The following is a 24,067-nucleotide window of genomic DNA, read 5'->3' as shown; positions in this document are numbered from 1 at the left end:
TGCTTTTTGGTTGAAAATAGTAAAGTTCAGCAGAGCAAACCAATTATTTAAGACAGCAGCTTCCTAGCACTTCCTTGCTTTTCATTTCAAAAGCTAGGACATGTTTTCACAGTAGTTGACCAAGCAAGACTACAGTGAAAATAAGGGGATACACTTTGAATGATAAAAACACAAACAAAAAAAAACACTATAATGAACTGTAATGTGAGTAAACAAAGTTTTCCAAAAAAAGAAAGAGGACATCTTTTCTCCTCCTCGTTTTCAGCTCTGGATTGCCATAACCAGTAAGTAAATTCATAATGGCCTAGTCTATCACACTTTTCTTTTATAGATTTTGTTTTTTTTACCAACCTTGAATTTGTCTTTGGCATGGTTCCACATTTCTGCATATTTTCTTCAATTTCCATGATAGTTCTTAGATCCATAGCAGGAGGGCTGGCAGGACTAAATGAAAAATAAAAAGTTACCTTACAAGGCACTCATTTTTACTTACATTCCACAGTTCCAACCTCAATGAAATCTAAATCATACATAAGATTGGTAACTGGATGTATAATTTATGTCTGTTTCCTCAATTATGCCAAACCTCAAACACAATGTTCCTGACAAAATTGTTATAAATATATACATATTTAAGAACGTACTATAAAAATACTCTCAAACTCATTATGCTATGAAACAAAAAGATGTGAACTGTGATTACTTTCAAAAATTAGGAACCTAAATCCAGGATACTTATTTAGTAGCCAACTGTTCGTGTTAAGTATTAGAGGAGCATTGTTCATAGCTTCTTCATGCAGGCTGAAATATCTTTCTTTGAAGAACTTGTATAAAAATATTTCACATGGCACAGAACCTTCTTTGCCAGTTAAAGCTCTGTACAAATACTAGCTACACTGTCAAACTTTAGGAATCTTTTTTTTCTTGTAAATTATCTACTTTTAAACTTCCAGAGAAACAAACATGAATTGAATCCAGACATTTCCAATATTTATGTAAAACTATAAATTAAAACCTATGTATTTGAAGATTTTATAAATTAACTACATTTAAAGACAGACCCTGAAATCAGACATAAGCAGCACTTTCTCTCTCTACATAAAACCAACTGCCATGGACTAACTAGTGAATTAATCTGTAGGAAGTCAAACCAAACCCTGTCATCACTGCTACTTAGTAGTACTTCAACCAAATATGCTACACTATTAATGCTTAAAACGCTCAACAGAACAATGCTGCCTGCCTTTTTTGGACACCATGTGCTAGCAATACAAGAAAAAGCAAACGAGTACAAGGGAAACCCATAAAGGTACGGGGATATTAAAACAAAGTCCTTTGGCTTTATTTGTTCCCTTACCATGTAACTGAGAAAAAAAAATATCCCAGAAGAATTGTAAGGCAGAAAATGAAGGGGGTACTTCTTCCAACTAGTCTGAACACTAAAGATTCAGTTGGGGGATGTGTCACCCTCTCTGCGCAGACTACGTCACAAGACAAAAGTCAAGACCTAATGGACCCTGCACGCTGAATCATGTACTTCAGAGCTGGGATTTTTAATTCCTATAGCTTTATCACCTGCATTCACAAAGCCCATCAGACACAAACCATCAGAGACTGGGAAAACTCTGGGAAGTTATTGCTATATGATTCTCCCTAAATCCTTGACCTCTTCCCTCATCAGCCTTTATTGACAACTGTCAGAGCCAGGACATAAAGCAGGACAGAACTTCAGCCCTTTAGAGTACTGCTGCTCTGTAGATACTACTACAGATTAAAAAAATTCATATTCAATTATTTCATTACTGTACCAGTTAAAGCTGAGGTGTTGATTTTCACAGACCGTTTAAGTTTAAAGGAATGGCTTAAAAATGCCAAAGTACAATAATGCTTCCAATGGCTTCAAGCATCATCCGACAGAAAACTGCCGAGTATTTTACAAGAAGTTAATGAAGCTGGCCTCTTTAAAATAGGATTGCACAAGTCTAGACTGGTAAAACTCAGTTAGCTTTTCTCAAAGAAAAATTCTCGAAGAATAAATACCAGTTCAATAAAGCTACCAACATTTTTAATACATGTGTCAAGTAACTTATGATCATTTTGAGATCAATTAACTTTGCAGGCAATAGCATTCACCAGCAAATGAAGACTACTGACTGTAACTTAGGTTACAACTACATAGGTTACAGGTTACAACTATTACTCCACCTGAAACTGGTTGCTACCCAATTGGGAGAGGTTGCAGAGTTGTTTTTGGTACTGGGAATGAACTGTGGAACAGACTGTACCACTGCTGACGATCCCCTGTATGACTTCATCTCCTTGTTAGGTTGAGAGGCTTTCATGGGCTGACTACATGCTTTGTCTTTCATCTAAAAAAAGACCAAAAAATGTTGCATGAATATTCTCCAAATATTCTCACTTTTTTTCCCCCTCAGAAAAAAGTGAATCCTTGCTCAGGCTATTATTTGTACCCCCCCCCCCCCCCCCCCCCGATGACAGTTTCTCAGAAACACTCCAAAGATGCAAGCCCTGCTTTTGATGGATTAGATAAACATAAAAATAAATTGCTAGAAACAAATAGATCCAACCTCAGTCCTCTCTGGATGAAATCCTTTTGTGAAGTCAGGGGACTGCAAGTCTCTGGGGCTACCCACTCCTGCATAACTACCTTCCGAGTCAGAGGTTAGGAGTTCTGGAAGCGATTCTACAGAGTTAGTTTTATCCAGCTTTATGGAGCCTAAAAAATAAGAACAGGAAGTAAAACTATTATATCATGAAAGCAGGACTAAACAATGCTTAAAAAAAGCAAAGCAAAAATTATTAACTACATAGCATGGGTAAAAAATAAATAAATTGTTACATTAAAGTGTCCATTAGCGCTGTTTTTACAAAACCCATGCTTTTACAGAAAACTTTGCACACCAGCTTAAGATGACAACCATCCCTTTAAATAACTTAGTCTTAGGAATTCACCTGTGGTGTTTACTAGAAGACAAATGATCTTTGCAAGTTTTAATGGTTGAAGTATAAAAATTGCATTGGATGTTAAACTTTATGCTCTGTTTTTATACCTGAAAGGAAACTCTTTCCTACTGACCTGTGGAGGCTGGGCTCTGAATAATATCTGATAGATTATATCCCCCAGAACTGTCAGAGCGTTTCCGTGGCTTCTTTTTTGCCTTAGTTTTTGCTCTTTTGAAAAGGGCTTCCCTGTTAAAAACAGAAAAATACAAGATGGATTAAACCATCAAGGAAGTCTAGTCTCAGAAGAATCAATGTCAAGCTTTTCAGGCAACAGCCGTGGTTATACTTTAAGCAGTAATAGTTGCTCCCATCTGCTGTCACTAGCTGCTTCCTCCTCCTCTGGCATTACCCTTGTTCATGTGTTGGCATAAATATTTACTAAATGATTCATGGGGAAAAAAAATAGGAGGAAAAGAAAAATTCTCTTATGTGGATCTAGTCTCTGATCTGTTCCACTGCACAAACACTTCTGCTGAGACAGTGGAAGATACAGCAGCTGCATAGGCTGGCACTGCCACCTAGGCCAGATTAAGTTTGCTACACATCACAACAACTGGCAGAAATCAAAGTAACTCTTTATGCCCAGCACAGATACTGACACCATGTTAGCACTACCACTACAACAGAGTAGGTATGTGGTCATGTAACCAGAATGTCAGTCGTTCCAACGTATCCTACAATATTAGGGACAACAGAATCAAATGAAAGGACTCTTTATTTTAACAATACTACTAGAAATTCACAATTAAATGAACCACAGCTACAGTACCCCAACTTCTTCTCTACTTTGGGGGGATAAATATATATATACAAACCTATTCATTCCTGCATCAATACTGTAACCTTAAAATATTTTTTTAAAAGAAAATTTCCCTACCCAGGGAGTCAGTCAGGCACCATACAAAGAGGTATAAATACCATATGTACCTCACTTAGTTACTAATGTTGATGTAAAACAGATACTTACTGAGAATTTTGTTCTGTATTCATTTCTTCTTTTAAAAAAACAAAGTTCTCTCCATCTTCAGGCTCAAAAGAACTCAAATCAGGTCCATCTGGATATGGAGTAATTACCCTCCTGACCATAGCTGGAATCTGTAGTTGTAAAAGCTGTTAAAATCGTTGCTCTTAAATTGCTTGCTAGTAAATAATTGATCTCTTGTGGAAGGACCAAAAATGACAGTTATTTAGAACATTTTTATAGATTAAGTAACTGGTTATTTAACCAGCTTATAAACTTGAGTTACTTCTCTAAGTAGAACAGAAGAATTCTTTCATTTAAGTGATAGACTCAGAATGTATACATGTTTAAACTACCTATAACTCCTGACAAACGATGCTTCAGGTTTGTATGAACAAATTAGAATTTGCTTAGACCCTTACGTATGGAAGTTCAATTTTCACATTATTTTTCTCATTACCCTTAAGATCTAATGAGAACACTGTACTTTTCACTGATTTTGTTTCTTCTAAGGGATGTCTTTTTCCACAAATCTTCCTTAATTTTTCCCCGCACAACAACTGTTAAAGAACATTTCATACATTTAAGGTATATTTTAATGGATTTATAGGACTATACTGTTGTAGCGATGGCTAATAAATAAGGCAATGAGCTCCATGAGAGTGGTAATAGCAGCAGATAGCCTTCATTTTTTGAGTCATATGTTCCACTTGCAACCTGTCACCTATAGACCCTGCAGGTATGTATTACCCATTACCTGTTCTCACTTTAAACCTGAGCACCTTACTCTCAAGTTGTTCAACTTACCATTTTCCTGTAATAAATAGAAAGATCCTTTACAACTTCATCACTTAAGACATCCAGAGTCCTTAAAAATAAGCAAAAAACAAATACTGCTTTTTCAAGCTTTTAAGGTAGGTTTAGCTTGAAAAAGATAAAAATAAAAATTACATTAATGAAAAGCTCAAATGCATGTCCTAAATAAATCTCACTTAGATGCATTATTACACATCCATAGTAGTCACACAAATAGAAGTATAAACTAGTTAATGCTCTTGTTATAAGGCAGGATTAAAACCCTAACCTTTCCAGACAGTCTGCATTTCCTTAAAGCCACAGCCAACACAGACCTACGTAGTTGGATTACTATGAACTGATTATTGCCTTACCTGTTTCTGCATAGATCTGTGGCAGAAAGACACATATCTAACATCCAAGTCTAAGCAAATTCTTCGGTAAAACTCAGCCACAATATCCTCTGACATTTATGCCAGAAAGTAATACTATAACAAGTTCTGCAGCAAAATTCTATCTTGCCTGCATGAACAGCTCTCCTTGCCCAAGGCTATAATGGCTAAATTTTGTCTCAGGTCAACCAGATCAGAATTCTTGCTACCTATTAATGACTGGGTATGACTTCATATGTATGAAGATGTAAAGAGAAGTTTCTCCCCCTAATTCAGGCTTTTCATGCAAGATTGTAAGAGTTTTTTGTACTTGTAGAGTACATACAGATATGTAATTAGTTTCTGTCTCTGTTTGGCAAAAATGAGCCTTCCTTTACAGGAGCAGCATTCAGTTGCACATCAACATGTAACTGTTCCTTCTAGTTCTTGCAAAAGCTGCCTTTTTGCAATATCTGAATTACGCAGCTAGTACACAAACATGTATGCGTCTCTCCTTACCTTGCTTCAAGCAAAGCTGCCATATTGAGTCCTATGAACTGCAGGCAGGACAGTTTTAACTGTTCAGCATTATACATTGCTGAGAACTCCAGCAGCTCAGCAGCATTCTTTAAAGTAACTGCAAAGAGAAAACACAACAAACTAAACTCATAGAATCATGGAGGCTGGATAAGATTGGAAAAGACCTCCAAGATATCTGGTCCAACCGCTCCCCTACCACCAATATCCCCCACTACACCACAACCCTAAATAGAATCACAGTGAACAGGAAAACACTGCTATCTCATGTAGCATTTTCTCAGACTTGTTGCACAGCAAAAACAAGTTAATTAAACATCAAGAAAAGAAATATTTTTCCTTCCTAGAAAAAACACTAATGCTCAAATAGTCATAAACTACAGCAAGCTCCACATAACTTCATAGCAGCTTGAATGCAAAGGCTACTTCACAGAAATATAGAGATCCTACCTATAGATTAATTTCAGTATATTGAAATTCAGTGGATCACTATAAAGGGGAAAAAAAGTTAAAAACTGCAAGTTTCATATACAGAGAATAGAACTCTTCATTAATCTCCATATCTCTAATCATAATCTTTAGGTGGGAGAAAGGAAAAAAAAGCTGGGGGGAAAAGGGAAGTCATCAAGAAATGACAAGCAAAAATTGTATGCTGACTTTGCATATGAAGCTGAGCAACATCTAATGTTTTCTAGAAGAGACAGATCTTCATAGCTATGTAGGAACACTATTGCATCAACTAAACAGAAGACCTAGGAGAACTCAATGCAAGGACAGAAAAAGAAATAAAATAAATTTTGTAATGTTTTAAAGACAAGAAATTTGAATTTAATGAAAAGAAAACAGAAATTAGCAGAAGTAAAGCTCTGATGAAAGTTTGGTTTTTGTTATGATTTTTTTTCCTTTTTTTTTTTTTTAATAATTGAAGACCGTGAAATGAAGAAAAGGAAGCTTAAAGAAATACTGATTATGCTAATCCTGAACCTCACCCAAACTAAAGAAGCAACAGTTAGCACTGTGCAATTAACGGCAGAAGGTAACCACAGCAAAGAAATATAAGTAAGGAATTCCATGCTAAGAAGAAAAGGCAAGAACTTTAATATCTAAAAAAAAAAAAAAGTGTATTTTCATCTCTGAACATTATAGCAGAAGTGGAAGAACTCACGTTTTTCTGCAATGGCTACTTCACACATTTCTTTTAGCCTGGATATAAGTAGCTGGTCTGCTACCACAAGAACATTACATATGAATTCCACATTTTGAGAATCTGGAAAACAAAGCATCACAGACAATGGGGGCAAGTCATGAACGACTAACACACAGAGCTTCAGCAAGATTTTAGCTGGAGACAAATGTACTGGCTCTGCCAATTCTGTTGGGGATTTTAACAACACAAGGAATTAAATCGGAAAGCATAAAGTGATTTATTTATTTTTTAAAGCTAAAGAAAAAGGGAAAAGGGAAACTGGAGTGTCTGACAAACTGGGAAAAAAAGGTACAACAAAGCTCGGGGTAAACAGTCTCAAAATAAAGACATACCAATTTGGATTTTCTACATAAACCTTCAATGCAAGAATGGAATTTCTATTTTAAAAATATAAAACATACAGGAACTGCAGTTGAGTTGAAAATATGTTACTGGCACCTTTTATTGCAAGAGCTTCATCTGTATACAGGTAATCTATAATTATCTGCAGTATGTCAGAATGGATTGGCATTTCCAGAGCAGAACAACAGGAAGCCTAAAATGCAAAAGGAGAGGGAAAAAACGGGTAAAATAAGTTGACTACTTAGAATAAAATAAAGAAGTAAGACTAATTATATTTAGCAGAGGTTCACATTTTCCATGTTAAACAATTATTTAAGCATTTGGACAAAATCTCTTCAAGTTCTTTAAGAACTAATTGAAGCAGAACAATTAAGTTGGCCCAGACTTCTGCATAACCAGGAAATTGCTCAGTGCTTTCTGTCAGTTCGAGGGTCTTCTCTAACAATCCTCTTATAACTAATTATTTTACCCACAACTGTTTAAAAGTAAAGAACTGAACTCCCTTCCTTTCAAGGTAGGAGATCTAGTGAAATCACAAGTTGCCACTTAAGAAAAGAATTGTAAGGTTAATTTAGCTTTTACTGTTAATCCCACAGAAAATAAGGTCCTCATCAAACTGTTCATTTGAAGAACCATTCTAACCACATAGGCAAAGCTTTTGTATGAGCAAACATTAGCCATTAAATCATGTAACTGTCACCATTCAAGTTTATTCAATGTCACTGCTTAACAACTTCTTTATTTCAGTCAGTGCTGAAACAAAGTTTGATACTAAAAGATTTCTTTTGCTTAAGAATGCGCTACGGGTACTGACATATTTCCCACCTTAGGTTTAAAAAACTCATACAGACATTAAGATTTTTATGCAACAACTAGAGCACTTGATTCGCAAAAGATTTACTTATGAATATAGTATGATTTAGATTTGCTTATGAAATAATAGACAACTGACAATCTACATACAGCTGATACAGCCATCACCAACACAGACACTCAACACTTTTTTTAATCACTTATCTCCCAGTGTTTCAGATAAGTTTTCTCACGGATGACTGAGGCAGCACAGCAACTTAAATGATTTGTAAAGTTCTGTTACTCAGCAAAAAGCTGCCAGTATTTCACCAGGTTTTTAGATTCAAGTATTGGCAAAAAGCTACAGAAAGTTGAGAAAAGTCTTGAACATTCCTTCAGCTTTCAGTCTCTGAAAAACGCTCATCCATCTACATCTTTCCACTCATCCACTAAAAATTATCAATAGTATTCAGACGCTTAAATAGAAGCATCTAGTAAAATCCTAATGTTCATGAAGAGAAAGACACTGACAGACAACTAGCAAATAGAAACTAAGACATATAGAATACCAACACCTTTTGAATCAGCATCTGGTGACTTTAGTGGAATAGCCTTTGATATGCTCTATTCTATTAACAGTAGAAGTCAAATAGAGATTCTACACAATGACTTTCAGTTTTACTGTACCTTTCACTCACTACTTATGAAAAGCTATTCAATAATGCATACTACTTATATTGTAAGATATTTCACAAAAAAGATATGATAATACAACCAAAGGCATCAGTATCTTATAAGAACAGGCCAGCATCAACCTATGAACTAGCTCAAAATAAACTGCAAAGTAATAATTTGATCTCCTTTGATATATATTCTTACATTTATTATTCTCATATAACACAAAATCAACAGTACAAACGTCAATTAACCAAACATGTTTTTTTCCTTGTAAACAGAAGCTAAGAATCCAGACCTTCCCTTTCCCCATTATTGAAGACACATTAGTCTAGAAAAAACTGAAAAGCTGTCACTTATTTGCTGTTACAAAACATACTACCACACACATTTATTGGCAAGCTTACCTCAATCCATGAGCTGCTTAACATGCTGTGAAAATAATCTGTAAAGAAAGGCATTTCAGTTGAAGATGCAATAAAAGTTCAGTTTAAAATAATAAAAAAATATATATTTAACAAAGAGAGACACATACCAAGTCTTGCACAAAGTACACACTTATGGCATGGGAATTCCTTTCCATCTGAAGATTTCAGGGTCACATCACAGACGTATGAGCTAGAAGAGATTTAATAGGATCAGAACTGTGACTGTTCAGGAGACTGTCAATTGTGTACTATACAAACACATTCTTACTTGAGCAAGCTAGAACTTCACATAAAATACATCTGAATTTTAATAACATTAAATAAAATGAACCTAACAGTAAAGATATGATAGTTTCAAGGGAGAAGGGTTTTTTGGGCAAAGAAAAGATTCACAAAAGGCAGTAATCCCATCTCAGGTTTTTCCTTCAGAACTTTGCCAATTACTATTCCAAACAGCTACAACCAAATTAATTATGGCTAATTTTAGTTAATCTCAAGTGGTCTATATTAAGTTAGTTATTTCTGTTAAATTAATACCTACTACAAGCTTTGGCAAAGCATTTTGAAAGTAAAGTAACCCTACTTCTTTAAAAAAAAAAAAAGTTACTTTTGCACAACATAGTTTTTATTAATTACCTAAGCAGGCTATTCAAGCCAATCATACCAAGGGAATTAAAGAACAATGAGCCCTTTTATAAGGGTAATGAATTTCTTCTACTGAAAGATATTCCAGAGATTTTTCTCCTTAGAAAAGGACATCACACATTTACTTATTTCCAAATCCATGTAATCTCAGTGTCATAGCAAGCATATTTGCAAGAAGTCAAACTACCCACAAAATTTCTCCTGGCAATAGTATTCTATGACAGTTAATCAACAGAACATAATTACATACAGGAGAAAGAAGCCAAAATATACTATATAACCAATCCCAGATTACCAAATCACAGATCAGGGTATCTACAGAGAACTTCTAAATACCCATCACCGTGAAGGGGACAAGGCTACACCAGAAGCTAAAAACATGGCTAATCAACTTTAGCATACACTTAACAGGTAATGAGACAACAGAAGAAGAAGATGGCAGAGCTGAGGAAAACTTAATTTTAAATGTTTACCATTTCTTCTGATTAAACTTCAGTTTGTTCCCATTCTTCCTGTTGATAACATTAATTTTTCCATTTTCTAATCTGACTCCATCCAATCTGCAAACCATTAATATCAGTTGTAAGTAATATAATTAGTATACAGTCTAAACTATTAAGAAAAACAGTTTCAAGAATTAATAGCACTTCAGTGGGCTACTATTGTAAACATGAAAAAGAATTAAAACCATTTTTCACAGAAAACTGCAAAGGACCAGTTGTAAAATATAACTGACCTTTCTACACCTCAGCACTATTATTTATCTTTAGTGAACACTATACTTAAGCTATACTTAAGGCCAAAGTCCAATATCACACAGCCAAAAATCTAAGAGTTATATATTCTACCACCAGTCAGTTATCTGAGCAAAGACAGTGGTGTGGAAGAGATGTATGTTTCAGCATAGGCTTTTTTACATCCTTATTTATAAAAAAGATTTTGAGTTGGAATGGGGAAGATGCAAGAGTGTTGCTGGTGGATTATGCAGCAATATACTTTTTTTTTTATACTTTTTTTAAGTGTTTCGAATGAGGGTGGAAAGGCCTTGCAGAGGGATCTGGATAGGTTGGAGAGCTGGGCGATCGCCAACCGCATGAAGTTCAATAAGAGCAAGTGCCGGGTCCTGCACCTGGGACGAGGAAACCCTGGCTGCATGCACAGACTGGGCGATGAGACGCTGGAGAGCAGCCTAGAAGAGAGGGATCTGGGGGTCGTGGTAGACAGCAAGTTGAATATGAGCCAGCAGTGTGCCCTGGCAGCCAGGAGGGCCAACCGTGTCCTGGGGTGCATCAAGCACGGCATCGCTAGTCAGTCAAGGGAGGTGATTGTCCCGCTCTACTCTGCGCTGGTGCGGCCTCACCTCGAGTACTGTGTGCAGTTCTGGGCACCACAGTATAAAAAGGACATGAAACTGTTGGAGAGTGTCCAGAGGAGGGCTACGAAGATGGTGAAAGGCCTGGAGGGGAAGACGTACGAGGAACGGCTGAGGGCACTGGGCCTGTTCGGCCTGGAGAAGAGGAGGCTGAGGGGAGACCTCATCGCAGTCTACAACTTCCTCGTAAGTCGTAAGGGGGTGTCGAGAGGCAGGAGACCTTTTCTCCATTAACACCAGCGACAGGACCCGTGGGAATGGGGTTAAGCTGAGGCAGGGGAAGTTTAGGCTTGATATCAGGAGGGGGTTCTTCACAGAGAGAGTGGTTGCACACTGGAACAGGCTCCCCAGGGAAGTGGTCACTGCACCGAGCCTGACTGAATTTAAGAAGAGATTGGACTGTGCACTTAGTCACATGGTCTGAACTTTTGGGTAGACCTGTGCGGTGTCAAGAGTTGGACTTGATGATCCTTAAGGGTCCCTTCCAACTCAGGATATTCTATGATTCTATGTTTTATCACGGCAATTTTACTTGGAAACTCAGATTTAGCAGCAGCTTTACATCTTTGCTGATTAATTCCAGTGTTTGTGAAAAATACAGTGCAGACAACTGCCATAAAACACCTCATTACCTCCTCCAAAACAGAAAGACAAATGCAGGAAAAAAAATGAGTAACGTAATTCTACAGAGATACTTGAAATCATTTCCATTAGTTTCAACACTAAGAGTGCATCAGTTAAACAGGAATTTGGACAAAGTAAATAAATAAAACAAGGCAAAGTTGTCTGTGGAAAAAAGTGGTAGACTATGGACCACAGCATAGAAATCCATCAATCCAAAACTCAATCAGATCAGCTGACTCTTACAAAAGAGATGTTTTACGATAGTCATTTTGGAAAGTCAGGTCATTTGCATCAGATGTTGAGTCTTGGCCTTTAGAATTAGGGCCAACAGTACATTCACAGCATGTAGAAGCTTACTGGAAAATGTTGCTTTAAGTACAGGACTGCACTAAGGAAGTCTGCTTCTGACATTATTCGAAGAAGTCATGTATGCTTTGTCTTACGAAAGAAGATCAGAACAAACTGACAGTGCTTCAAAGAGGTGACATAGCCTATGCTGTAAGCTTTTAGACTTAAAAACATAAAAAAGCAAAAAAGGCAGACTCAGCAACCCTAACTAGTCTTCAACTTTAATAACAAGTTAAATCAGCTTAAATAATACACCACGAAGAGCTTGCCAGAATATAAACATATTTCCTTTCACCTACCTTCCACTTAAATTGCTGAGTCCAAATTTTTTTGCAGTACTTTGCAGCATTTTTATGAGGTTAGATTCCTCACGAACAATTTTGCCTTTTTTAGACTTGTTCTTCTGTTTTTCATTTAGAACTTGCACTTGATTATTTCTGTAAATTTCAAATGCAGACTTTCTGTTAATATCTTCTTCGAAGCTCATTTTGTTCAGGTTAGAAATTAAAGTATTCTCATATTCTTCTGATTTTTCTTTATGCAGGATTTTTGGTTTATAACCATTAGTCAAAAGATCACAAGTATCAGTGTAAATGAACTGCAGAAGGTATGCGAACAGATCTGGATGAACTTTTTCAATTACATAAAGGTCACATCCAACAGCATCTTCATCTTTACGGTAGACATCTGGAGTGTCTAGTTGATCATCACTGGAAACAAACAGCTTCTTGAAGAAGTCAGAGCGTACAGCCAAGATGTATTTGTGCAGAGGGTAAGTTCTTGTGCCAATCTGAAAAGTCACATCATGGATGCTGTCCATTTCATCTGTTTCATTTAACAGCTTGCCAAAATCCTCTCCAAAACTTGATAATGACACACTTGGAATTTCATAGAGACTAGAAAAAAAATTAATCCCATAAGAAAATCTACCTTTTACAATCCCATAAAATTTTACACAGTACAGTTAGTGAAGAGCTGTGAGGGTGTTCTCATTTTTTTTTTTATCATTTTTTATTATTATTTTCTTACATTGCTAGACTAATCAATTTCATGTCTTATTCTTTACTAGAAGAACCAATAATATGCTACTTAGACTATTAAACCACATATGTAAAATCCATCGTTTCAGAATATCAAAACCAGCATTTCATCTTCATAATTAAGCCTGTATTCATGTATTTTCAGATCTCTCTCAATTTTCCAACAACAGGACACAAATATTTGCTGTATTTCACATTACAGTTCAAAGCAATAGGAAAAAAGCTAATATCTACTCCTGTGTCAGATATATTAGAAACTATTACAGGGGTGCAAGGAACATAATTCAGTAGTCTATTCATTTTTCCAAACAGAGATCCACTTTTCGCTTTCATTTAGAAGTTGATGAATGGATGAATTTCTACAGTGCTTAGCTCTCAGAGTGTATTAAGAACTACATTGTAAATGCTTGCCTTAAACTCTTCAGATAAGATATCAATGCTACCTATCTTAATTACTCAAAGAACTCAGCTTATTCATTTGTATAACATAGCTGATCACTAACAAGTGCTATTCTCTGGCAGTATAGATAACCGCACATACTGTGACTTCTTTATGAGCTGAAAATTAGGCTTTTTTGAAAAGCAGAACAATTTAATTGTTATCACATGCACAGACACACAGAGGAAGAAATACATTCATTGGTATTTTAAATATACCTGGTTTTAGGATCTGACTGTAAAACAGCAAAGTTGCATCCATTAGGATCTGTAGCAACACTAACTGCTCGGTGGACAAAAGTAAGTTTCTGAAGTCGAATTCTTTCATACACGCTGTTTGTTTCGGATGAAGAAGGTGTTTCACATGAAGCATTCTGAGGGCTTGATACAAGTTCTGCTAAAAAAACAGATGTGAAAAAGAACACAAAATGGTCAAGCTAATTAAAATGTGCAACTGCTAAAGAAGTCATAAATCTTGCCTTCAAGTCCACTGATGCAGTCACTGATAGAGTCTGGACTATGCTGAAGATTTCAGCTCACATATCAACATGTTTATTAAAACTTTCAAAAAAAACAGTAACACATAGAAAGCTCTCATTTACTGCAAAGCAGTCAGAACGTCAACTAGGCATTCACCCCATCAACAGATCTGAATTCTGAAGCTTCCTTAAAGATACTAAAGCTACAAAACGAACATCAATAAGCAGAAAGAACAGAGTGCCTACAGATATATAGCAGCACCAGGACAAAGAATGCAAAAAGGTGTGTTTGGGAACCAGTATATGATGTAGAATAAAGGAAAGTAATGACAGAACAAAACTAGTACGCAACTCTGCAATGAGCAACAGAGGATTTTCTTGCTGTCAAAAAATAAGCCCACTTCTGCATAAAACTAAAGATGGAATCTAGGTATCAAACAAGGCAGAACTACAAAATAAATCTGTAAAGCTCAAATACATCCCAGGTTGGGAGTAAATCCATTGCTATCTACAGGTTTTTAAGACATCTAAATAAATAGAGACCACAGTTTCAATTAAAATCCTGTCCTGTAGTAGAGGGGTATGTTCTTCACAGAACAACTATCCATTAGGACCTCTTCTCAGCAATATGAGCCAAGAAAATAAGGAAGAAACTGCTCTGGAGACCATACTACTTTCAGATAAGGGTCTGTGAAGCAAAATAAGGTTTCACTGGCTGAGCAATGAGAAGCAAGTACATGCTCCTCTTTTAATTCAATGCCAGTTTTCTAGGACTGGTCATTTAATGTGTGACAAAATTGTTATGCTGGACACTTGTACTATCACTGATTTTTTAGAAGTACTCTTCTTCCTGGAAATCTCCACCTGAAGGTTAACCAAAGCGTAAGCCTTAGGATTACTGATGAAAGAAAACAGTAGTGGTCAGTGTACCAACACTGAAAGAAAGAATTTGACACATAGTACCATTAGATCAAGCAGCAGGAAACAGACTGTAAAAGTTTAATCAAACTTTTTTATTGATTTTAAGTACTTCAAATTAGAAAGTCGTAACTAACCTTTCTTTTCTGACGTTTTTTTCCCTTCTTCCAGCCACTTGCCAGTAAAGGCTTCACCATCCTGTGTGACAAACATCATTTCATTCTTATTTAAAGCAACATCGGACATGAAGACTTGCCGGCCATACACCCAACGACATTGCTTCATGGAATTGTTAGACGACTTCCAGCAAAAAACCTGTAACATCAGTACCATTTTTTCAGAGAACGGGAAAACACCCATACAATATAAAGACAGTTGATATTATACAACACAGTATTTTTTAAACACAAGAACGTGCCACCTCAAAGTCACATATAGAAAGAGAACAATGTCCTCTAAAGTTTTATCCTAAAACATTATGAGCATCTATTACGAAGAACCTACAAGTAAAACAGGGAAACCCTATTACGATATCTAATCTATTTGCCTACAAAGGGCATTTGAAAAGCTTCTCTGATTATTTAAACATCTTTGTAACATTTATTTACAGGACAATTTTTACTGCCATTTCAGTACAGACAGCAAAAGGTAACAAGTCAAGTCAAGCAACAAGCTTAATCCAATTCTTGATTTACAAGTTTTTTCCCCCTAGTTTGCTTAGAAATCAGGGGAAATTCAAAGCTAACAGAGCAAAAACATAAAACATTTCTTGCTAATTGTTTGACAAAAATCTTAATTTTCTCTGTAGCATCCAAGGTTCTGCAGCGGAGACTACAACCAAATATAAACATGAAAACATTCAATACAAACATGAAGGACTACAGGCATGAAAAAGAAGTGTGGCCAGTACACTGAGGGAGGTGATTCTCCCCATTTGCTCTGCTCTCATGAGACCCCACCTGGAGTCCCATGTTCAGCTCTGGGGCACCCAGCACAAGAAGGACATGGACCTACTACAATGAGTACAGAGGAGGTACTAAAAGATGACCAAGAGGCTGGAGCGCCTCTCCTATAAAGACAGGCTAAGGGAGTTGAGGTTGTTCAGCCTAGAGAAGAGAAGGCTCTGGGGAGACCTTAGAACAACCTTCCAATACATAAAGTTGGCCAACAGGAAAGCTGGGGACAGACTTTGTCAGGGAGTGCAGGGATAGGACAAGGAGTAATGGCTTTAAACAAAAAGAGGGTAGATTCAGATTAGATATAAGGAAGAAATTCCTCACTCAGAGGGTGGCAAGGCCCTGGCACAGGCTGCCCAGAGAAGCTGTGGATGCCCCATCCCTGGATGTGTTCAAGGCCAGGCTGGATGGAGCTTTGGGCAACTTGGTCTAGTGGGAGGTGTCCCTGCCCCCAGCAAGGGGTTGGGTCTGGATGATCTTTAAGGTCCCTTCCAATCCAAACCACTCTATGATTTTATGCACAGCAGGACCCCATACACAGGTGTACTGTGGGTGCCTGTAAGAAGTGCGCACACAGCAACAATCCTGTGGAAAGTAGGCCCAGATGTGACATCAGTGGTGCTAAAGTTGGGCTTTCTTCTCGTCCCATTGAAGGAGGTGCAAAGGTCTGTCAATACCTACCTAAGAAAGGGACAAAGGAATCTGACCTATTTTCCTCTCTCGTGCATTGCAGAATCAGAGTGGTCCAAGTGCTCTGCTCAAGTAGTGCCAACCACAGCAGGCTGCCCAGAACCATGGCCAGATGGCTTGACCATATTCAAGGTGTGAGACTCCACGATCTGTCTGGACAACCTACATCCATGCTCAGTCACCCTAACAGTGAAGAACCTTCCTGATGTTCAGAGGGAACCTCCTTGAGATTCCCTCCAAGGCCTCTCTTCTCTTGGCTAAGAAGCACTCTCCTGAAGAAAGTACTAGACTAGGAAGTGTTGATTAAGGAAAAAGAAGTACTAAGATCCCATCCCTCTCTTTACTCCGTAACGCCTACATCACTAAATCACAAATCCTAGCATTTGCCAGCATTTAGCATGGGAAGTATGCCAGGTAGGTTGGCACAGTTCCACTGATGCAGGAAGATAAGTAGTTTCTCCCTGTCAAAGTAGTATCACAAAAACATCAAAAGGGCACTACCAATAGTACAGATGCTAGAGATGCTAAGCCTCATATGAGCAAATACTGAACTGGCAGTTTATCATCTCTGATACAACTAATGACCTAATAAACCGATAAGATCTATTCAAATAAATGCAATGAGAGAAAGGAAAATACACACACTGATCTCTATTTTGATACACAAAGTCACTTTTTAACATTCTTGAAGGCAGCACTTCAGTAACATGTTTTCTCAAATGCCACTAGATGGCACTGAAGGCTTAGGTCTCCCAGTGAACAGACCTATGCTAGAAAAAGCTACTGAAGTACCCCATGAACTATTCCTCTGTGAGAGAACAAGGAAAGAAAACAATAAATCTTCCATATTACTGCAGTTTTAAGAAAACACAGTGTCTACATTTAGCTGTAAATCCTAAGCTATTCACTGGGTTTAGCTGTAACCTCTCTGCAATACAGGGGACAATATCTACGGAACTGCTGCTTTTCAGCAAACATGTCAGAGGCTATTTCTAAGTAATCCAAAAACTGTTTCTGGCAGGTATAAAAGTGACCAGAGATGCAGGATAAAAGGAGACAGGAAATAGAAAAGACCATGCATGTTATAACCACTTCTGCAGGCAGAAGTAAAAGAGCTTCAACCTCCAATGAAAAGACATCAGATGTTTACAGATTTAAAAATAAACTACTGTACATTACTTTCACAGTTCATACCACAGTCTTTTTTTTTTTTTAAATGAATTGCATATTCTCTATGAATGATTTTGTACCACCAACTTATGTTTAAAGTAGAACAGTAAAGATACAGTTATCTGGTTATTATTTCAGCATGCATTTTAAATTCCTACCCAAGGTAAGTTTCACTTCAATTCTCATATCAAAACACAGACTCACCAAGGGAGCCCAAATGGTTTCACCCTTATTAATCAGCTTATTTATGCAGCTTACTATATAATTACGATTTTAGGCACACAACTTACTCTTCCAGCTTCATCCAGTGCTAAAATGCAAATCTTCTGACCCCCATTTTCTTTAAGATGCTGGGTATCTACCTTGTATTCCAAGCAGCCCCCATTAACCAGAACTTTTTTCAGGTTCAGCTGTCTGAAAGAACACAAAATATTATAGTATTTCTTCTTCATGTACAGATATTGCTCCTATGATAAAATGCGTTCGCTCATTTAGAGAAACGGTTTAAAAAAGCTGAAGTAGTGACACTGAACAGCTACTTAAGTTTACTTATCCCCCGCTGGTATAGCTAACAATTGCTAATAAAATACCATTAGTAGACTGCATTTTTTGCCTTTTTTTTTTTTTTTTTAGTAAGTTGCATCCTATCCACACATTCTTCACAAAATTCCATGAGTAAAAACTACTGTATGGTTTAGCTTTGATTTTAAGCATTACAAAGACTACAGTCTTAAGAGTTTTATTTAGCAGTTTTTATTAAAAGACCTATTCTATCCCAGTAAGCTGTTTCTCACTTTCTTTGGGGGCATTGTTTTTAACTGATCAGAACCATGCAAGATAACACTTCTCAGTTTCCTAATACAAGACTGTAGTAAACAGAGTTAAGTTTTTCCAAGTATCAGCACTGTTATTTAACATGTAAAAAATAAAGTATAAAATAACCCTTAAGCTAACACATGTATATGAATATTGGTACAATTTTAATCATAGCTGAAAAGATATAACTGGGAGCTGTCAAAATTTGTTAATCACCTCTTCTGAATTGTTAATGTAAACTAAGTCAGAGGGAATGGGACCATATGATTTAATAATAGTAATTTATGAGTCATAGGCCTAGTTTCTTCAACAGGTTTTACATTCCAGTTTTAGCACATGGACCAGATGACTTCACAAGGTCACCCTTTCAAACCAAAATTACTCCGCGTAGCGTGATACATCCACATGTTCTTTATTAAATACAGAGCTTACTGACTCAAAATCATAACAACATAACTAAACACAACAGCACACCTTCAGTGCCTCTGCCAAGACAAATATATACAAACTGAGGTCAACAGATGAACAAGAAATACCAGTTTCAAAATTTTAAAACCCACAGCATGGAATATTTCTTGTTAATATGCTTTTCTAAACTTCCTCAGTGTACTACGAGTGGATCTTAGGCTCATCTAATAAAAAAAAAAAAATGATGGCTCCAGTTCATATGTAAGAACTGCAAATGAAGAAAACTTGGTGAAACATTGTATTAGCACTACTTTATACACAAAAGTCTTTAAAATAGTTGCAAGCATAAGACTACAGTGAAATCTTCACCTCATAATTCACGACAAGTTAGATAAGTTACACATACTTGGAAGCCATCTTTTTGCACTGGTAGTCTGCAAGCAGATATATGTCTCCTCTTTCAGTGACACACACTGTAGCACCATCACTTGCAGACACCAGGGACACAGAGGTATCTTTATGGTGCAGAGCAGAAACTTGGCGAGGCGCAGTTACACATTTTTCACCATTAGGATCCAGCAGATAACCTAGAAAATACAACCCACCCCAAAAGCATCATTTCACATTCCACACATTGTTCATTCAGAGGACATCGTTACGCTACTTTGAAGAACTTTTTAAGTTCTGTAAGACTTTCTCGGTAGTTAGATAATTTGTCTTCAAAGTAAGACAGGTAACAGATGCACCACACATACTAGAAAATATTCAAGATCTGATACAAATAATAAAGTAAGACATATTCTACAGGGCCAGCTATTTAATATGGTTAGACTCTACAGTCATACTGCCTTTCATTCCAAAGAAAGACCGTTTGTTTGATCACATTACAGTTCATGACACTAGAAGTGCTATCACACTGGCATAAATTACAGGTTATTAAAGCCATTGGAATAAACTAAGCAAGCTTGTAATACAAATTGCTGTTAAGTGCACAAAGGCTGGGAGTTAATGTGAAAGAAAAGACAAGGTTGGAGTTGTAATGTAAGAACTCCGAAAACTGTGAAATTCTGTGAAAACATAAAAAAAAAAAATCAAGTCATTGCTGCTCTGCTGCATTAAGAATCCGAAAACAAATAATCTATGAAAAGGTACACAGCATAATCCTGCTTTGCATGCACTTATGTCTGCACCACAGAGTGGACTGGGGTACAAAAATCCAGGAATATGCAGCAGATCTACCTCTAAAGATGAAAGCAGCCCTGTTCTGACAGGGTAGTGCTATGCCCAAACCTCCTATAGAGGGACAAAGTTTATTACCACAGATCCATCACGGTTCCCAGCTGATAAAACTATACCACTTATGATACAAGTTACTGTCTCCGTATGGTCCTGCACTGGGCCATGTGCATATCAGAAGAATCTCAACAGCACACGCAACCACAAAGAAATGTGATAGATGCATATACAAAAACGCATCAAAAAAAAAAAGAACAAATATGCAATAGTAAGATACTTCTCAGACAGACATGTTTTTTCACATGCCTTTTCAATCTTAAATAGGAATACAAAAGTGTCTGAACCTGATGTCAGAAGCGACAATGATTAACTAAGTACCATTAACTAAGTACCAAGCTAGCTAAGTTTTGTATGCACAAAGATACAGAAATGTGGAAGTGCAAAATCTAAACCAAAACTGCAACATCTGTTTATTAGAAGAGACAAATGCAATTAAAATATCCCATTCGTACAATAAATTAGGAAGTTCACTAGTTGGCAAAATATATATTTTTTTAAACGTTTTCTTTCTTTCAGACTTATATTGAATTAAGTGAAGATTCTGGTAACGATGTTGAAAAAAAATCTACATACGGGAAAGCATTTTATTTCAAAAAGATAGTATACAAAAAGCTATCCGTAGCTTGTTTACAGCGCACAGGGAAAAAAAGGACATAGGCAGGATTGATAAATGCTAGTTTATGATTTATTAAGGACAGTATCAGTGAGACTTGGGGTAATTTGCAACACAAACAGTAACATTGTTTCCTGAGTGGCTTCAGTAGCAGAACCACTCAAGATACATAGGAAGAAAATGAATTATAAAGAACTCAAATGCCAGAGCTAGAGTCAGACTAGCTCCCATCATCTCAAAATGCAAGTGATTGCCAGTAATGAAAAATATTCTCCAAAAGAAGCGTAGAAGCTTGAAATCACCAGATTGGAAGAGGAAAAAAAAAAAAATAAAGAGAGAAAGCTTTAACCAGGCTTCTGTTGTAAGAAGCAAACAACAGCTTTAGTATGAGTAACATCTTTTAATGGCTGGGTTTTACTTTCAGAACACTTCTACCTTACCTAGTTGGCCGCCATTCAGCCCCATGGTATACACTGCTTCCTTAGTCCATAGCACTGTATGGAATCTGCCTGCAGCCACTCCAATCACCATTCTACCTTTCAGGTTTTTTGCCTGAACCTAAGCACAAATCCAAAGTACATCTTAATATTAAGCAGCAACGGGTGAATTTCACATGTACAAACTTCTGACAACATTTAACTCCCAAAGTCATTAAGAATACAGTATTGGTACAGTATCCATGTACAGTCTAATAAGTCAGGATTATTTCAGAAGTTTGTCGAGTGGGACACTTGAGACCAAAAAAATCTTTCTTTTCAGTATCTCATCAGAACTAGAATCTAATCTTCTTAGGCTGTCTTCATATGTAAGATGCCAAACAGGACTGCACAGCACACATGTAAGACAGGCAAAGACAACTCAGGTGCTGCTAAAGTGTCAATTAAAAAAGTTTCAGCTTGTAAGCCATAATGCCCTAAACACACTGCAGAACACTGTAATGCTAATTCCACATGTCAAACTTGTTTTTGGTATTCCAGATAATTCTTGATGATCAAGATTAAAGTAAATACTGTGGATAAACAGTTATCATTACACAACTGAAGGGCATCCCATTGTACCCCAAAACACTACCCTGTTGCACTTTTGCCAAATATTATTGCGTACTTTTATAATACTAGCAGTACAACTTTATTTTACTTTTTTTACTCCAGATCAAACTTCTTTTCAATAAAAGGTGAAATAATTCTTATTTCCTTTAGAAATATATATAGATCAAACATAGGAATATAGTGAAGTTGCAAGTATTTAACCTCTCCTGAAGCCTCATGAGCTCTCTTTGGTTATTTCTCCTTCCCGTTTCTATTCTTCCCAAAGTACTACAATTCCAGAATCAGTGCTTCCAGCAAAGTACACTAATGTCAAATTCTTAGATCCATCATTCAGTAATCCAAAAAGTTTTAGGATTATTAGTCTTAAGTAATACATACTCATTATTCTTAGTCCATTTCAGCTACAAAACTATTTGGGGGGAAAGGTTTTCATAAACTGGAGCTTGTATTGTACTTGCTACTAAAAACTTTAGCTACTAAAAACTTTAGCATTTTCCAGGTTACAAACTGAGATGTAAATCAGGACACAGGTAAGTAAGTATTTAAGATTGAGACGTATGGTAACAGATTTTATCTGAACTCAGATTCCATTCTACTGTCCTGCAAAACTTTAAAAGTTATTTATATGATCTTCTATTTCATTTTCTGTTAAAAGAAAACAAACAAAAAAAACCCCACGCCACAAGTTTTTGGCTGATGTTATTTTATTTTTACCTGTCTGGGAACATTGCAGTTAGCAGGAGGAGGAAGAATACCCAGCTGATGGAAAGTATTTAGACCAAACGTGTAAACGCATCCATCTTCTGTTAAAACAACAGTATGATCCTTAGCTGCTGCTATCTGGGAGCACTGGTGGCCAACTAAGCCTTCCACAAGTCTTGGAACCTAAACAAGAAAAAAAAAGTTTTATTTTAGTCATTGGCCACATAATTAACTACAATGACACAAACAGAACATCATAAAATACTCAAATACAGATGAAAATCGATGTGAAAATACAATATACTCACTAACAAAGTTACCACATCCAATGCAATGAGACAAATTACTTTCCATGAGGTATGTGAAACACATCCTTTGCTATCAAGAGAGAGATTTTAAACTACCTGCTCTGAAATCAGGGTGGGAACCATATCATGAGGAAGGTAGAAGTGTATTAACTGTTAGATCTTTTGTTTTTAAATTACAGTGAGCAATAATGGTTTTTCCCTTCCACCCAAATACAAGATAATCTAAAGAAAACTACACAGAATAAGGAAGCAGTTCTGTATCTTTGACGCTTTATACCCTCTACCTGGAATTTTATTTGACTGAGCAACATCCCATTTTGTAAACAGTTTGTATCCCCTTTGAAAAGAAAATCTCATTTTCTAGAACTGTGTTCTTTAAAAAAACGTTCAAAAGAGATCTCCAATCTTCACCATAGCATCCAGCAACAGAGTATCAAGTTCTACCAGATATTCAATATTAGTAATTCTTAAAAATTAGAAGCATTGTGCTGTAAACTAAATACACACTACCAGGTACACAGGATAAGATACTGAAATCTGAGTTATATTGCCATCATATCTGTCTTCTCAAATTTTGGTTTTGCATACTGCAATACTACTATTCAAATGAGTTCACTTAATAGCTGTGCAAGTCTAACAAGAAGCAACCCTACCATCACTACCAACTCCACAGAACTGCTTCTGCCAGTCTTGACACTTATCTGACAGCATCATCAATCTATTTAAGAGACCAGCCCAGCAGAAAACCATTTGCTTCCACTTACCTGGCATCCTCTACCTTTTGGACAAACTTAACCCTAACCCAAAAGTTTCACCTCAGTATAAAGTTACCTTAAATTATAAGATATTTAAATATATGTGCTTCTACTCTTTGTCACATCACTTCTAGTACTGTAGCAGTTTTCCTCTGTTATTTTGGTGGGGAAAGGGGATGTTTTTTATTTAAAATCAACAGTAAATTGGCTTAAAAAAAATTTAAGAGTACACTCACAGAAACTCTAATTCAGACTTCCTGTTTGATATCAAAGAAATATCATGCTAGACTACACACAAGACAGGATTA

General features: G+C 36.6%; 1 protein-coding gene across 4 annotated transcripts in view; it reads right to left on the bottom strand.

Annotated features, from left to right (window-relative positions):
• Positions 1 to 24,067, bottom strand: part of IBTK (inhibitor of Bruton tyrosine kinase) — a 53,685-nt gene that overhangs the window by 15,980 nt on the left and 13,638 nt on the right. Inside the window, exons 6-24 of one of the 4 annotated variants that reach the window (XM_068678097.1) lie at positions 22,709 to 22,879; positions 21,386 to 21,503; positions 19,443 to 19,623; positions 18,103 to 18,226; positions 15,134 to 15,311; positions 13,819 to 13,996; positions 12,421 to 13,017; positions 10,251 to 10,337; positions 9,240 to 9,322; positions 9,112 to 9,149; positions 7,334 to 7,430; positions 6,854 to 6,955; positions 5,671 to 5,788; positions 4,793 to 4,853; positions 3,992 to 4,119; positions 3,098 to 3,210; positions 2,589 to 2,737; positions 2,206 to 2,369; positions 353 to 444 (exon numbers count right to left, since the gene is read on the bottom strand). In XM_068678097.1, the coding sequence (XP_068534198.1) occupies positions 353 to 444; positions 2,206 to 2,369; positions 2,589 to 2,737; positions 3,098 to 3,210; positions 3,992 to 4,119; positions 4,793 to 4,853; positions 5,671 to 5,788; positions 6,854 to 6,955; positions 7,334 to 7,430; positions 9,112 to 9,149; positions 9,240 to 9,322; positions 10,251 to 10,337; positions 12,421 to 13,017; positions 13,819 to 13,996; positions 15,134 to 15,311; positions 18,103 to 18,226; positions 19,443 to 19,623; positions 21,386 to 21,503; positions 22,709 to 22,879 (2,779 nt within the window). Of the gene's footprint in view, positions 1 to 351; positions 445 to 2,205; positions 2,370 to 2,588; positions 2,738 to 3,097; positions 3,211 to 3,991; positions 4,120 to 4,792; positions 4,854 to 5,670; positions 5,789 to 6,853; positions 6,956 to 7,333; positions 7,431 to 9,111; positions 9,150 to 9,239; positions 9,323 to 10,250; positions 10,338 to 12,420; positions 13,018 to 13,818; positions 13,997 to 15,133; positions 15,312 to 18,102; positions 18,227 to 19,442; positions 19,624 to 21,385; positions 21,504 to 22,708; positions 22,880 to 24,067 lie in introns of all 4 variants that reach the window. The other 3 variants (XM_068678098.1, XM_068678100.1, XM_068678099.1) reach the window with 3 other exon arrangements.

This window comes from Anas acuta, chromosome 3 (genome assembly GCF_963932015.1).
Source record: "Anas acuta chromosome 3, bAnaAcu1.1, whole genome shotgun sequence".
Lineage (NCBI taxonomy): Eukaryota > Metazoa > Chordata > Aves > Anseriformes > Anatidae > Anas > Anas acuta.
Note: the sequence above shows the minus strand (reverse complement) of the source record. Positions and strands in the feature narration are given on the sequence as shown.